The following is a 13514-nucleotide window of genomic DNA, read 5'->3' on the forward strand; positions in this document are numbered from 1 at the left end:
ACACTGTACAATATGATACCAGTCCAATCGCAATGCTGTACACTTTTTAAGTAGATTCTCACAGCTACCAGATGAGTTCAATCAAGTACCCTACACGTCTTTGTTAAATTGAAGATGTTTACCTGTCATCTGATAGGCTACCTCAGCTCAGAAAACTTATCATCAGGTCAGAGATTTCTATGGCTGGGAGAAGTGAGTACGTCGTTGACTCCATTCATTGTTAGGATAGTTCGTCAAAACCCCCCATTCAAGAGAGTTGTTCAGGTTTAACCATTCACGCTTAGGTGTGGGAGGGGTTTCAACAACTCGTCAGAAAAATGAATAGGGTTACCGACGTACTCACCTACTCACTCATCCCTTGCTCAAACCCATCCAATTGATAATTGGAAGGAAAAGCTGTGTTGCTGAAAACAAAACGGTGTGCAAGAAATGTGGTCATTTCTCCTTTTTTCATCACTTTCTAATTGACCTCATAAAAACAACATTCTAAAGTATTACTACTTACAGACAACAAGAAATGTCCATGTTTAAAAATAGGAATTGCAATGGCATCTTGGTTGTAAATGTCATTCGAACACAGGAAAAGAAAGAAAACCGTCAATATACTACAGTATTAATGACAATTTAGTGACAAAATGAAAAACATATTATGTCACATGACATTGAAATTCTGATTGCCCTCACTTCTTTGCCAGGAGAACTTTGAATACAATTCGGGCATGAGGTTACATAATCACAATATATGGCACTTACAGGTAGACTTCGGAGTGGGTCGCGTGATGTTGGACGTTTGGAAGGAATATGTTCTTTCCCTGTGGAATACATTGCAGAAAAGATATCAGCCACTCAAATACATAAAGTAGCAGACAAATCACATTGAGAGAATGCATTTAATTTTTTCACCTGTGATTGAGCAATCTGCTGAATGAGCTCAACTCAAGTGTTTCCGATCTGCAAATGAAGAAAAAGTACTGTACAAATTGTCTGACTTCACGGCATATATCTATTTGTTATAGCCAAAAGACATTTATCTGCAGGTGACCTACGTTGATACCATATCATTGTTCAGCCCACGAGTCCAAAGGTCGGCACGTGTTAATCAAATCCTCTGCGTTTTCACAATCAACTGTCATGAACGGAACAGAGGATAGGACCCAAAAATGCACGACTCCAAAACAAATGGACAGTTCCAAAAAGAGAGAGGTTTAATCAAAGAGCAGAAATCGATACACAGGCAGGCAATCCAAAAAAGGCAACAGTATCCATAAATGTGAGGCAAAAAGGCGAGGTCGATAATCGGAACAGGGTATAGTCTTACTGTGAGTCTGTGACGTGGATACAAGGAATGCTAGAACACGACGACAAGGTACAACGAACTGGCGACGAGAAAGAATGAGACGAGGTTAAATGCAAGGGGTAATTAGGGTGAACGAGGCACAGGTGGTGAAGATGCTCTCAGGAGCAGGTGTGTATGAAACAGGAAGAAGACAAAAACCGGAACACACACCCATGACAGTACCCCCCCCCCTTAACGGCCGGCCCCAGACGGCCCCGGAACCCCTGGATGCGCAACGTGGAAGTCCCGAATGAGCGAGTCATCCACGATAAATGCAGACGGCACCCATGAACGTTCCTCATGCCCATAGCCCTCCCAGGCCACCAGATATTGAAACCCCTTCCCCCTCCGACGAGACGACAACAGCCGCCTCACAGTGAAGACAGGGTTCCCCATCCACGAACTGCGGGGGAGGAGGGGGCCTGGAAGGCGGGACCAAAGGGGATTCCCGGGCTGGCTTGAGTAGGCTGATGTGAAAAGCAGGGTGGACCCGCATCGACCTTGGGAGCCTAAGCTTCACGGTGACAGGGTTCATGATCTTTGTGATGGGGAAGGGCCCGACGAACCTGGGAGTGAGCTTCCGGGACTCCGCCCGGAGTGGAATATGCTTGGTGGAGAGCCAAACTCGCTGACCAACTTTGTAGCTCGGGGCCGGTGTCCTCTGACGGTCAGCAGCGGTCTTGTAGGACCGTCCCTGGTGCAGCAGCATCTGGCGGGCTCGCTCCCAGGTCCTCCTGCAGCGTTCACCAAGGTCAATGCCGCTGGAACTGTGGACTCTGGGGCTATGGCAGGGAGTAGAGATGGTTGGTAACCATGCACAATGTGAAAAAGCCAGTGGATGCAGAGGGGAGGGAATTGTGAGAGAATTCGTCCCAAACCAGTTTCTGAGACCAGGATCGTGGCTCCTGTGAAGCGAGACATCGGAGCCAAGTCTCCAGGTCATGGTTCAGCCTCTCGGTTTGGCCGTTGGTTTCAGAGTGAAAACCAGATGACAGACTGATGGTAGCACCTATGAGATTGCAAACCTCCTTCCAAAATTGCGAAATGAATTGGGGACCCCAATCGTATACCACATTCTTGGGGAAACCATCAAACTTGAAAACCTGGTGTATCATTAATTTGGCAGTGTCTTTAGCAGAGGGGAGTTTCGGGAGTGCAATGAAGTGTGCCATTTTAGAGAACCTGTCCACGACTGTGAGAACGGTGGTATTTACTTTCGAGGCCGGTAATCCCGTTACAAAGTCTACAGAGATGTCTGACCAAGGACGTTGTGGTATTGGCAGGGGTCACAACTCCCCAGAAGGACGTATACGAGAGGACTTGTTGGCAGCACATACCTGGCAAGCATTGACATAATTGGTGACATCCCTTCTAACATTGGGCCACCAAAAGCGCTGTTCGACCACAGATTGAGTCTTGGCAATGCCTGGGTGACATACAGTCCGGTTAATGTGGGCCCAGTGGATGACTCTTCCCCTTAAGGTCGGAACCACATAAAGCCTGATTTCAGGGCAATTTTCAGGGCTAAGAGTGTTCTTCAGAGCCTCCTTTACCGCAGTCTCAATGTCCCAAACAAAAGCAGAAACGAAACATGACTTGGGCAAACTGGTTTTAGGGTCGGACAATGAATTCTCTGCGCAGAAAATGCGTGATAAAGCATTTGGCTTACCATTTTCAGAACCAGGTCGGTAGGATAACGTGAAATTGAATCTAGTGAAAAACAGAGCCCATCTAGCCTGCCTCACATTTAATCTCTTAGCAGATTTAAGATATTCCAGGTTCTTGTGATCTGTCCATACTAAAAACTGAGTATGTTCCCCTTCTAGCCAGTGCCTCCACTCCACCAAAGCCACCTTGACTGCCAGCAGTTCACGGTCAGCAATGTCATAATTTCTCTCAGCTGGGGTCAGTTTTTTGGAGAGATAAGCACAAGGATGTAATTTACCATCCTTGAGAGATTTCTGGGAGAGCACTGCTCCTATACCGGCATCAGACACATCGACTTCTACTACAAATTGCTGTTTGAGATCTGGCAAAGTGAGGATGGGAGCGGAGGTAAAGCTCAAGTTTCTGAAACGCTGCCTGACAAAGCGGGTTCCATACGAAAGGTCTGTGTGGCGAGGTAAGATCATGCAAAGGTGAGACTATAGTTTCTAATGAACTTTCTGTAGAAATTAGCGAACCCTAAGAACCTTTGTACGTTTTTGCGTGACGTGGGAGTGGGCCAATTAGTCACGGCATCAACTTTGCAAGGGTCCATTTTGATTTCACCTGGAGCCAGCACGAACCCCAGAAAAGAAACGGACGCCTTGTGGAACTCAGATTTCTCAGCCTTGACGTACAGTTCATTCTGCAGTAACTGCTGCAACACAGAGTGGACATGAATGACGTGAGTCTCCTCATCCGGGGAGAATATCAAAATATCATCCAAATATACAAAAACATACACATTCAACATGTCACGTAGGACATCATTGACAAAGTTCTGGAACACAGCTGGAGCGTTAGTTAGTCCAAAAGGCATCACCAAATACTCGTAATGTCCCGTTGGTGTGTGGAACGCTGTTTTCCATTCATCCCCCTCCCTTATCCTGACTAAATGATATGCATTTCTTAAGTCGAGTTTGGTGAAAACCGTGGCTCCCTCCAGGAACTCAAACGCAGTGGAGATGAGAGGAAGAGGGTACCTATTTTTCACAGTTATCTTGTTGAGACCCCGGTAATCGATACAGGGTCGCAGAGTCTTGTCCTTGTCCACAAAGAAAAATCCGGCTCCCGCAGGAGATGAAGATGGGTGAATAATCCCGGCTGCCAGTGATTCATCCACATACTCCTTCATAACCTTGTGTTCCGGCCCTGAAAGAGAGAATAACCTCCCTCGTGGGGGTGTGGTTCCAGGCAGCAAATCAACAGCACAGTCATAAGGTCTGTGGGGTGGAAGGGATTTGGCCTTGGACTTGGAAAAAACATCTTTAATGTCCTGGTAACAGGAGGGCACTTGAGATAAATCAGGATCCCCAGATGGGGTCTGTGGATTGTCATTTGAAACATAGCCCTGAACATCACATGGAGGCTTGAAACAGTTCTGGGCGCAATTGCTGCCCCATGACATAACCTGCCCAGAGGACCAGTCAATGTGGGGGTTATGTAATTTCAACCATGGTTTCCCTAAAATAAGGTCATGATTCATGGCGTCAAAAACATGAAAACTAATGCATTCCGAGTGAGAATCAGGAAATGTCAATGTGAGTGTTTGGGTGCGGTGAGTGATCTTACCCATAAAACTGCCATCTTCAGCATAGGTGTTGCGGTGGTGTTTTATTTGAAAGGTTCTAAGGTGCATACGTCTTACGAGGAGGGAGTTAAGTAAGTTTGCATCAGAACCAGAGTCAATTAATACAGGTGTATGAATTTCTTGATCAGGGGAGCATAGTGTCACTTTACGAAGAACTCGGGAAGGGTCTTCCTTCATGAAATTCAGACTCACCTCTCCCGTGCCCTTGCTCCCGGAACCCTTGACGTGACAGTTGCTCACGGAATGACCCAACTGCCCGCAGTAGAAGCACCGCCCTTCCCTCAGCCGGCGTTGACGTTCCTCAGGGGAGAGACGGAACCTGCTCAGTTGCATGGGTTCATCTGTGGTGAGGCTAGCCAGTGGGTTGAGACCGGAAACGGGATCTGCCTTGGTTTGGCTGGTCACCGAGGCTCGTCCTCCAAGTACGGAGTGACACAGCCCTCCGCCAAACACTGTCCAGCTCGCGATCCAAAAGCCTCTTGTCGATCATTACGGCGAGAGCGATGAGAGTGTCCAAGTCGGTTGGCAGGTATAGCGGGACCAAATGATACTTGACGGCGGGGGATAGTCCTTGAAAAAAATGCATCGAGTAGTGCCCTATTATTCCACTGACTCTCAGCTGCTAGAATGCCAAACTCAATCGCCTAATCTGACACGCTGCGCTTGCCTTGTTGTAAGGTGACAAGGGAGCGAGCTGCCTCACGATCTGGTGTGGAAAACTGAAAAATTTGCTCCATAGTCTTTACAAACAAAGACCACGAATGACACGCAGCGGAATTGCGGCTCCATTCAGCAGTAGCCCACGCCTCCGCACGACCAGTCAGGTGGGAAATGACGAAAGCGATTTTTGCCCGCTCGGTGGGGAAGGCAGCTGCCTGCAACTCAAAGTGGAGTTTGCACTGAGTGATGAACGGCTTAATAGTCACAGAATCTCCAGAGAATCTCTCCGGTCGAGAGAGCTGTGGGCAGACAGCAGCGGAGGTGGCAGGTGGCTGCATGGTGACTGCATCACCTGGAAACGATGGTACAGTGGCGGCATCGGGTGCTGCGCCAGCTGATTCCTTCTTCTGAAGCATATTCATTAGCACTTCAAACTGTGAGACCACCTGTCTCATCATATTGTCCTGATGCTCTGACAGTCCCTCTCGATGAAGGTGGAGGGCAGCAAGAGAGGCGTTGACCCTGCGCTTGAAGGGCTTTCCGCACCGGGTCTGAGTCTGCTGGGTCCATGTTATGGCCAGTTCGTTCTGTCATGAACGGAAGAGAGGATAGGACACAAAAATGCATGACTCCAAAACAAATGGACAGTTTCAAAAAGAGAGGGGTTTAATCAACGAGCAGAGGTCGGTGCACACGCAGGCAATCCAAAAAAGGCAACAGTATCCAAAAACGTGAGGCAAAAAGGTGAGGTCGATAATCGGAACAGGGTCTAGTCTTACTGTGAGGCTGTGACGTAGAAACAAGGAATGCAGGAACGCGACGACAAGGTACAACGAACTGGCAACTAGAAAGAATGAGACACGAGGTTAAATGCAAGGGGTAATTAGGGTGAACGAGGCACAGGTGGTGAAGATGCTCTCAGGAGCAGGTGTGTATGAGACAGGGGGAAGACAACAACCGGAACACACACCCATGACATCAACTCTGTTCCTGGCTTCTCAGTGTCCAAGATGTACTCAAGCTGATTTAAAAAAAATGAATCAATTTGTAAAGAAAAGTACCTTGTGGATGGCTTCATTATTATATTCAATAATACATACAAACTGCTCTTGAGCGGGATGACATTGTAGTGTCCATGAAGCTCTGCAAGGTCCGACTTGATCACAATTTGTTCCACACAGCATGGTGTCAATAAAACTTAGATGGGCAAAAAACAGCAAAACAATAAAGTAATGCTGTGAATACTTCTCAGAAGGTAGTGGTTCAGGGGCTTTAATAAACTGCTTTTTATGTTATCATTACATCATTTATTGTAACAGTAATTAAAACAAATTTCTTGAAATTCATATTTACCAATTACTGCTTGTATGATGCCAATTTGGGGCAAAGCGGGCAGTGATATAACATACAGCACTGGGTGCAGCTCTGCACTGCAGGCTTCACATTCCCCTGAATGAGTGATTATTACATACAGAACGACATTATAATAACTAATCAATAAAGTTATACAGACCCAACAAACCGGCTTTCTCACAGAAAAGACAATAATACCGTGAAAGACATGATGTTTCATATCATGAAACGTAAATGGATAGCACTAGCCAAAGTGGCTTACTGTGGCTAAAGTTACAACGATAAACGGTCAGTTCATAATAGTCAGCTATTTGCTTAATTTAAATGTATGCCACGTGGAAACAATAATGGCTTAATTTTCACTGAAAATCGAGTTTTTACCGTTGTCGCAAGACGTCATGATATATAAAAGTTCTTCTTCAATCGCTTATGCTTGAGTTCTGGCAGGCATGTTACGTCTTTGAGCGGCGTTACGGTTAGGTGAAAAAAAACCAATGAAAATTGCGTGTGCGTGTCTCCCTAACTATGACTACAGAGGATGTGGTCTCACAGTGCACGACTGCAGCAAGACCCCTCTCACAGAATGAGGGGAGGAAGCCCCGGCACGAGCCAGAGTAAGGTCTGCCCATCCATCCATCCATCCATCCATCCATCCATCCATCATGGCTTGATGAAACCAACAGAACTACATCATCTGCAAAGAGCAGCGATGCAATACTGAGGCCACCAAACCGGACCCCCTCTACATCTCGGCTGCGCCTAGAAATTCTGTCCATAAAAGTTATGAACAAAATCGGTGACAAAGGGCAGCCTTGGTGGAGTCCAACCCTCACCGGAAACGAATCCGACTTACTGCCGGCAATGTGGACCAAACTCTGACACTGGTCGTACAGGGACCGAACAGCCCGTACCAGGGGGTTCGGTACCCCATACTCCCGAAGCATCCCCCACAGGACTCCCCGAGGGACACGGTCGAAAGCCTTCTCCAAATCCACAAAACACATGTAGACTGGTTGGGCGAACTCCCATGCACCCTAGAGGACCCTGCCGAGAGTGAAGAGCTGGTCCACTGTTCCACAGGCAGGACGAAAACCACACTGCACCTCCTGAATCTGAGATTCGACTTCAAGACGGACCCTCCTCTCCATCACCCCTGAATAAACCTTACCAGGGAGACTGAGGAGTGTGATCCCCCTGTAGTTGGAACACACCCGCCGGTCCCCCTTTTTAAGAAGGATTTAAGAAGGAAACTCCAGTTTGCCAATCCAGGGTTACTGACCCCGATGTCCACGCGATGTTGCAGAGGCGTATCAACCAGGACAGCCTCACAACATCCAGAGCCTTTAGGAACTCCGGGTGAATCTCATCCACTCCCGGGGCCTTACCACCGAGTAGCTTTTTCACCACCTCAGTGACCTCAACCCTAGAGATAGGAGAGCCCGCCTCAGAGACCCCAGACTCTGCTTCCTCATGGGAAGGTGTGTCGGTTGAATTGAGGAAGTCTTCGAAGTATTCGACTCACAATGTCCCGAGTCGAGGTCAGCAGCGCCCCATCCCCACTATACACAGTGTTGATGGTGCTCTGCTTCCCCCTCCTGAGACGCCGGTTGGTGGACCAGAATTTCCTCAAAGCCATCTGGAAGTCTTTCTCCATGACCTCACCGAACTCCTACGATGCCCGAGTTTTTCATTCAGCAACCATGAAAGCTGCATTCCGCTTGGCCAGCCGGTACCCATCAGCTGCCTCTGGAGTCCCACAGGCCAAAAAGGCTTGATAGGACTCCTTCTTCAGCTTGACGGCATCCCTCACCGTTGGTGTCCACCAACGGGTTCGGGGATTGCCGCCACGACAGGCACCGACCACCTTACGGCCACAGCTCCGGTCGGCCGCCTCGGGAATGGAGGCGCAGAACATGGTCCACTCGGACTCAATGTCCCCCACTACACCCGAGATGTGGGTGAAGTTCTGCCGGAGGTGGGAGTTAAAACTCCTTCTGACAGGGGATTCTGCAAGACGTTCCCAGCAGACCCTCACAATACGTTTGGGCCTCTCAGGTCGGACAGGCATCTTCCCCCAACATCGGAGCCAACTCACCACCAGGTGGTGATCAGTTGACAGCTCCGGCCCTCTCTTCACCCGTGTGTCCAAGACATGCGGCCGCAAGTCCGATGACAAGCCGACAAAGTTGATCATCGAACTGCGACCTAGGGAGTCCTGGTGCCAAGTGAAGGTGTGGACACCCGTATGCTTGTTCGTTATGGAAAATCCGTGATGAGCACAAAAGTCCAATAACAGAACACCGCTCGGGTTCTGATCGGGGGGCCGTTCCTCCCAATCACGCCATTCCCGGTCTCACTCTTAATGCCTACATGAGCATTGAAGTCCCCCAGCAAAACGATGCTACCCTCTCGTCCACAGAGGTGAACCCCAACGTACAGGCGCCGACCCGGGGGGCAATAAGTATACCCAAACCTGCTCGACTCCTCTCACCGTGGGCAACTCCAGAGTGGAAGAGAGTCCAACCCCTCTCAAGAGGACTGGTACCAGAGCCCAAGCCGTGTATGGAGGCGAGCCCCACTATATCTAGTGGGAACTTCTCGACCTCACACACCATCTCGGGCTCCTTCCCTGCCAGAGAGGTGACATTCCACGTCCCTAGAGCCAGCTTCTGTAGTTGGGGATCGGATCGCCAAGGTCCCTGCCTTCGGCCACTGCCCAGCTCACAGTGCACCCAACCCATATGGTCCCTCCCACAGGTGGTGAGCCCATGGGAAGGGGAACCCGCGTTACCCTTTTGGGCTGTGCCCGGCAGGGCCCCATGGGTGCAGGCCCGGCCACCAGGCGCTCGCCTTCAAGCCCGACCTCCAGGCCTGCCTCCAGAGGGGGGCCCCGGTGACTCGAATCCGGGCAAGGTAAACCTAAATCCATTAAAATTTTTCATCATAGGGGTCTTTTAGCCGTGCTTTGTCTGGTCCCTCACCTAGGACCTGTTTGCCATGGGTGACCCTACCAGGTGCGTGAAGCCCCAGACAACTTAGCTCCTAGGATAACTGGGACACACAAACCCCTCCACCACGATAAGGTGACGGCTTCCAGGAAGGGGGGCCCTTCTCCCCTGATCACTTAATTTAGACGAGCAGCCAGCTCAAAGAAAAATCTGAACTTCTTCCATTTACGAATGATCGAGGCCACTGTGTTCATTGGGACCTTGAAAGCAGCAGAGCATTTTCTGTACCCTTCCTGAGATCTGTGCTCGGGACAATCCTGTCTCCGGGGTCTACATACAATTCCTTTGACTTCATGATTGGTGTCTGCTCTGGTATGCACTGTCAACTGTTGGCCCTTTAATGTACAGGTGTGCCTTTCCAAATCATGTCTAATCAACTGCATTTACTCCAGGTGGACGCTAATTAAGCTTTAGAAACATTTAAAGCACAATCAGGTGTTTGCTCAACTTAAAACAAAGTAATAATTTACACAGATATACAGTACTTTGCTAGATAGGTCTTGCTGCATACAGTATACTCAACAGTAGCTGAATTGAAATGCCTTCAAAATGTCTGTGGAAATAGTTACCCCTTTTTAAAAAATTTTAGAACAAAAGTTCATTTTCAGTCAAGAGTGCCAGGTTTTGTACGCGATTCCCCGTCGAAACACACTCCAGGTATATACGAGCCTTCGTACTGTATGTCGGCGTATAGATGCTGTATTTGGCAACCGATTCAGTGCGGCTTCGGCCGCCATTCATGGCGGGTATGTCGCAGCTGCGTGAGAACGTGAGATGCGTCAGGGACACTGCGTAAATGGAAGTGAATGTTTTTCGGTGTTTCTTTTGTAATACAGCACATAATTGTAAAAAATAATTAGGCCTACTAGGAAAATTATTATTTGTATCAGAACACTTTAGTTAGAACTCTGTACGATCACACTGTCATGATATGGAATTTATTTTGCTTTGTCATCTAAGAATAGAAGAAAACAAAATATTTTGTTAATATAGTCAGCCAGAGCTGCTAGGAATGCAAAGTTCTCAATGTCCTTTCACCTTCGTTCCTGTCATACTGTGTTGAGTGTTTTTATTTGCACATTAAGAAAACAATTCCTCATTTTAAAAAGCACCTTTCAAGCAATACATTTTTTATGTTTTTGACATTTTAGGGTGAAAATTGCATCTGGCTACAAATGTGGACTGAATGGGTGGCAACAATGGGGAAATGAAATGAAATGCCAGTATTTTAAGGGGAATGACCTGTCAGCAACATATTGAGAAAAAAGAACTATGAACTAGTTCATTTTTAGAATGGTGAACTGAACTTTGAACTAGTATGCGCAGAAAATGAACTTTCCCAACATTGGGTACCAGTGCAAAAGTTAGTGTAGAGACCTGCATTAGCCAAAATATTCACCCAAAATGTGCCACATTGTCATTATGGTGAATTTGTTGAATGTTGAGGAGGAAAATAAATGTCATATATTAAATTTTGCAACATAATAACTAATAAAGGTTCAGCACTGTGAAATAACTTGAAACTGACAAACTGATCTGTAATATATATATTTTTTAAATACCATAAAATTTTGACTACACAAGGGACTTTCCCCTTAGCTTAAACCCTTGCATTTATTCAAATATTCATCTTATTTGTGGATTTCCCTGAGCACCACGGTCTCGTCTGTTCTGAGCTTCGTTTTAACTCACAATCAGTCAGGACCATGAACACGATCGATCAAATGATTCGTGAAAATGAAAAGGACGACTGATACACAAATTACCAGCTATTACTTTTGTTTGATGACTGTCTACTTCTCCTTGACATCAATCAGCTCTACCTTTGTCAGACTACTGCCACCATCAGGCAAAGGTGTGCGCACGACAGGGGGCAGCACAGTATGTGTAAAATGTGCGGCTTATAACCAAAGTGGCTTATTTATGGAAAAAGTGTTGTTTCTTAAATAGTGGTTGTGGCTTAAATACCCGTGTCATCAATAGACAGAATATTATGGTACTCCAAATTAAATAACAAAAATCAGTTTGATGGTCCTTCAGAATTTGAAAAAAACTAATTAATGAAATCACCCTGGACAAAAATGATGGTACTGTATGTTATAGTCTTTTGCACAACATTTTGAGACAATCACTGCAATCACACGATTTCTGTAACTGAAATGTCAGAACCTGTTTCTTTTATTTTTTTCCTGTTACATTCAGATTTATGTTAATTGTGTCATCAAAAAAAATTTGATATGATTTGAGAGAGAACTGGTACAATTTCTGATTAACTAAGATACAGTAATTATAGTAAAAAGATTTGAGACTAGATCATAATTTATTTTTTATGTCATATGGGCTGATATGATTCCCCCAAAATACACATTAACAAATGTTTAACATGCAGATCATTTAATTTAGATGCAGCAAGCAACATATTATGATGTCAGTGATTGCCATGGTGCAGTAAAAGCAGATCAACAGTTAGTTTTTAGAGTAAGACGAGTATGATAACCGCTTGTTATTAACATCCTTTTTATTCTTTTTTTATTCTCAGCTTTGTGTACTGAGGAGTGTGCCCACGGTCGGTGTGTCTCTCCTGACACCTGTCAATGTGAGCCTGGCTGGGGAGGACTGGACTGCTCCAGCGGTGAGTTCAAAACTAGGTTGTTTGCTCCAGGTCTGGCTGCATTATGTGCCTTTCACTGCAACAGTGCGTGAGGTCCCCAAAAACATTTTCTGCTTTGGGGCAGTCGAGTCTGTGTTGTATATGTTACATGGGGCTTCATCTGGTAAAAGAAATAACCCGCATGCGAGTTATGTGATCATTTCCTACACACTGACTCCCTACTTAACCAACACACATTAAACTCCAAGATTAAAAAATATACTGCAATCCTTAAAAAAATGACCAGCAAAATATGACAGCAACATTTAACTCATAAATTTCATGTGGCAAGACTCTGTATCGGTTTGTTGTGGTGGTGGAGCTGAGCCAAAAAGCAAAGCTCTCAATTTTACTGATTGATCTACGTTCCTATTATCCTCTATGGTCACGAGCTGTGGGTCGTGACAACAACAAGATCGCAGATACAAGCGGCCGAAATGTGTTTCAGAGCTGCCAACCTATAGAAATTCCAGAACAATTTGCCCAAATTTGTCTGGATTTCCATATTTTAAACATTTTGTCAAGAACATTACCACAGGACAGTTATTGCAGTATATTACGTAACAGGATAAAAATAATACTGCATACTGTCTAATTGCACGACATAATCATTACTCTATAATAGAAAAATAAACAATTTGATTGAATCGATAATAAATTATTGCTTCAATATTTGTTATTTAATGTTTTTATTGCATCAACCTTGTAATGGTGGACGCAGTTGCAGCCTGAATCAAAGTATATGAGTTTTCAACGTCCCAAGTCTATTAAATCAGATTTATCAGATGTCAAAAGTCAATTAAAACTCAGGCCTCTGTTTTACAAACTAACAAATAACTTGCTGATGAATTGAATTGTGTAGTTTATGCATGGACAATAGTTTAAATTTCCAAGTTTGTGAATTTACTTAGTGTAGATGTCTTTTCTTGCATGCTATTTATATTATATATTTATATTTATGATATCTCCTATTGCTACTGATATGATGGAAATTTCCTCATTACGGGACTGATAACGGTTATCTTATATTACAAATATTTAATTTTTATAATAATATACTTTAACCTGACCCCGTTCTCAGATGACATCTCCAGGGACGTATTTAATTCATTTCCGGTTAAGAGGCCACAAATCTTTTTACATTTATATCTAAATATGCATATTAATTGACTTGTTATTTTGTTGTTCAAATGTGTTTACTTACTGCTACTG

The 13514-nt window shown here is 45.6% G+C and overlaps 1 protein-coding gene across 7 annotated transcripts in view; it reads left to right on the top strand.

Annotated features, from left to right (window-relative positions):
* Positions 1-13514, top strand: part of LOC133474472 (multiple epidermal growth factor-like domains protein 11) — a 296652-nt gene that overhangs the window by 103819 nt on the left and 179319 nt on the right. For all 7 annotated transcript variants that reach the window (XR_009787515.1, XM_061766236.1, XM_061766238.1 and 4 more), the window contains exon 5: positions 12192-12284. Coding sequence is in view for 6 of the 7 variants with exons in the window: in XM_061766236.1 (XP_061622220.1) it covers positions 12192-12284 (93 nt within the window). In the remaining variant the exon portion in view is untranslated. The remainder of the gene's footprint in view (positions 1-12191; positions 12285-13514) is intronic.

This window comes from Phyllopteryx taeniolatus, chromosome 2, assembly GCF_024500385.1.
Source record: "Phyllopteryx taeniolatus isolate TA_2022b chromosome 2, UOR_Ptae_1.2, whole genome shotgun sequence".
Taxonomy (NCBI): Eukaryota; Metazoa; Chordata; class Actinopteri; order Syngnathiformes; family Syngnathidae; genus Phyllopteryx; species Phyllopteryx taeniolatus.